Below are 1,691 nucleotides of genomic sequence, written 5' to 3' on the forward strand. Positions count from 1 at the left end.
GATGAGTAAATATTACATGAATTTGTAGCATTTAAATTTACTCAACAAATGTTAGTGCAAATTTGTTAGAGGATTTTTTCAAGTACATCTTACAAGTTATTTTTTCAGTGTAACAAGCATTTGTTTTAGTTTGTTTTATAGGCTTTGAAAAAAAATGCTACAGCCTCAACATTAAATTTACATTCTTGTATGAAATTAATAAATGTGTATTAGTACGCAGGTGTAGGTCAGATTTGCAGAAAACGTGAAATATTCCTGAGTTATTTATGGGATCTGAACTGTGGTTCCTGTTCTGATCTGAGCAGCTTGTTGGAGCTAAAGTATAAAAATGAAATGTAAGATTCACCTTCGGCCGACCTTCAGGAGGAAATAAAATACTGTAACTGACAAGTAGAGAACGACTCTGGAGTTGTCTGAAAGGTGATGCACGGCCAGCAGCCATGTTCATTACACAACCAGACGGATCAGTTTGGTTGATCAGATGAAGCCCGTCTGACAACCTGAGTCTCACAAACTTCAGTTTTCTGCAGCCGTACCTCCAGAGTGGTCAGGACTATTTTGGTGACGGAGGAGAAGTAGGCTTCCCAAAGGAACTGGGTGTGCTGGCGGAGAGCCAGGATCCTGTCACGGCCCACAGAACGAGTAATGGAGGGAACCTGGAAGGAGAGGAAAAATACAAAGTGTTCAAATGATGATTAAATGATTTTTATAAAAACACCGGTTAATGCTTTATTTGTGGTCTTGACTTCATATCTTTAACATTATTAAGGACTAGTTTTGTTTTTTCTGTCTGATTCCAGCAGCTTGAGCTGTGACAGCTCTCAGAAGCACCAATCAAATCAGCTTAGATCTCCAGCCTTCGATTAACTCTAATAGTCTGTCTGATTCTCAGCAGGTGGGCTTTGTTTGTTCGTTGAACACCCAGGTGTGTGTTTGTCACATGTCTCCTCTCCACGGGAGGAAAACAGACAGTCTGCATATTAAACAACCAGTTATTGAAGCTCTGGCTGATGTAATTCAGAATAATGAGATTCAAACCTCTCTGCGGGTGTTTGGAGAACCAGAGTTTTGTTCGACGTRGAGTTCTTGTGTGGCTGTTTGCTCACCAAACCAATAAGTCGTGCTTTTCATTTTTATTCWTTTTAAGTACACTTGTAAATACACGGTGTAAATAATGTTGTAAATACACTGTAAATAATTTGACACATTTTGGAAAAACTTGTTGATGAAAATATGAAGAGAAATGACTTCTTTACATTGTGTCCTCATATGAGGACATTGGGTTTTTGGCACCCTGCACCATGATACTTTTTTTTCCAAATTTGACCTGTTGGCCTCATTATAGAACCAACACTATCTAATGGTCACATGACAATACTGCACTCATTTCAGTAAAACAACAAGATGATGGGATCCCAGTAAAAAGCTTCGACAACAATTCTTATTTWAAAAAATGGGCAAGGTGACGAGGTCTGGGGCACTTCTTCTTCTTCCTTTGTTGTTTAATAGTAGTTGGCAAACAACGTTTAGGTGCATTACCGCCACCATCTGCAATGGAGTGTGGGCCAGAAGGTTCCCAAAAAAAAAAAAACCTCTAAATCCTAACAAGAAAAACCTGTGGTTTTTAAACAACTACAGCAGGTAAAATAAGTATTGAACACGTCATCATTTTTCTCAGTAAATATATTACT

General features: G+C 38.4%; 1 protein-coding gene across 1 annotated transcript in view; it reads right to left on the bottom strand.

Moving 5' to 3' along the window:
• The window catches only part of LOC106532427 (exostosin-1), a gene marked incomplete at its 5' end in the record, with an annotated part of 46,790 nt that extends 46,134 nt beyond the window's left edge, over window positions 1-656 (bottom strand). Inside the window, 1 exon segment of the mRNA XM_014028472.1 lies at window positions 537-656. Coding sequence (XP_013883926.1) covers window positions 537-656 — 120 coding nt within the window.
• Window positions 657-1,691: the final 1,035 nt, after the last annotated feature.

Source organism: Austrofundulus limnaeus, unplaced genomic scaffold, assembly GCF_001266775.1.
Source record: "Austrofundulus limnaeus strain Quisiro unplaced genomic scaffold, Austrofundulus_limnaeus-1.0 Scaffold766, whole genome shotgun sequence".
Lineage (NCBI taxonomy): Eukaryota > Metazoa > Chordata > Actinopteri > Cyprinodontiformes > Rivulidae > Austrofundulus > Austrofundulus limnaeus.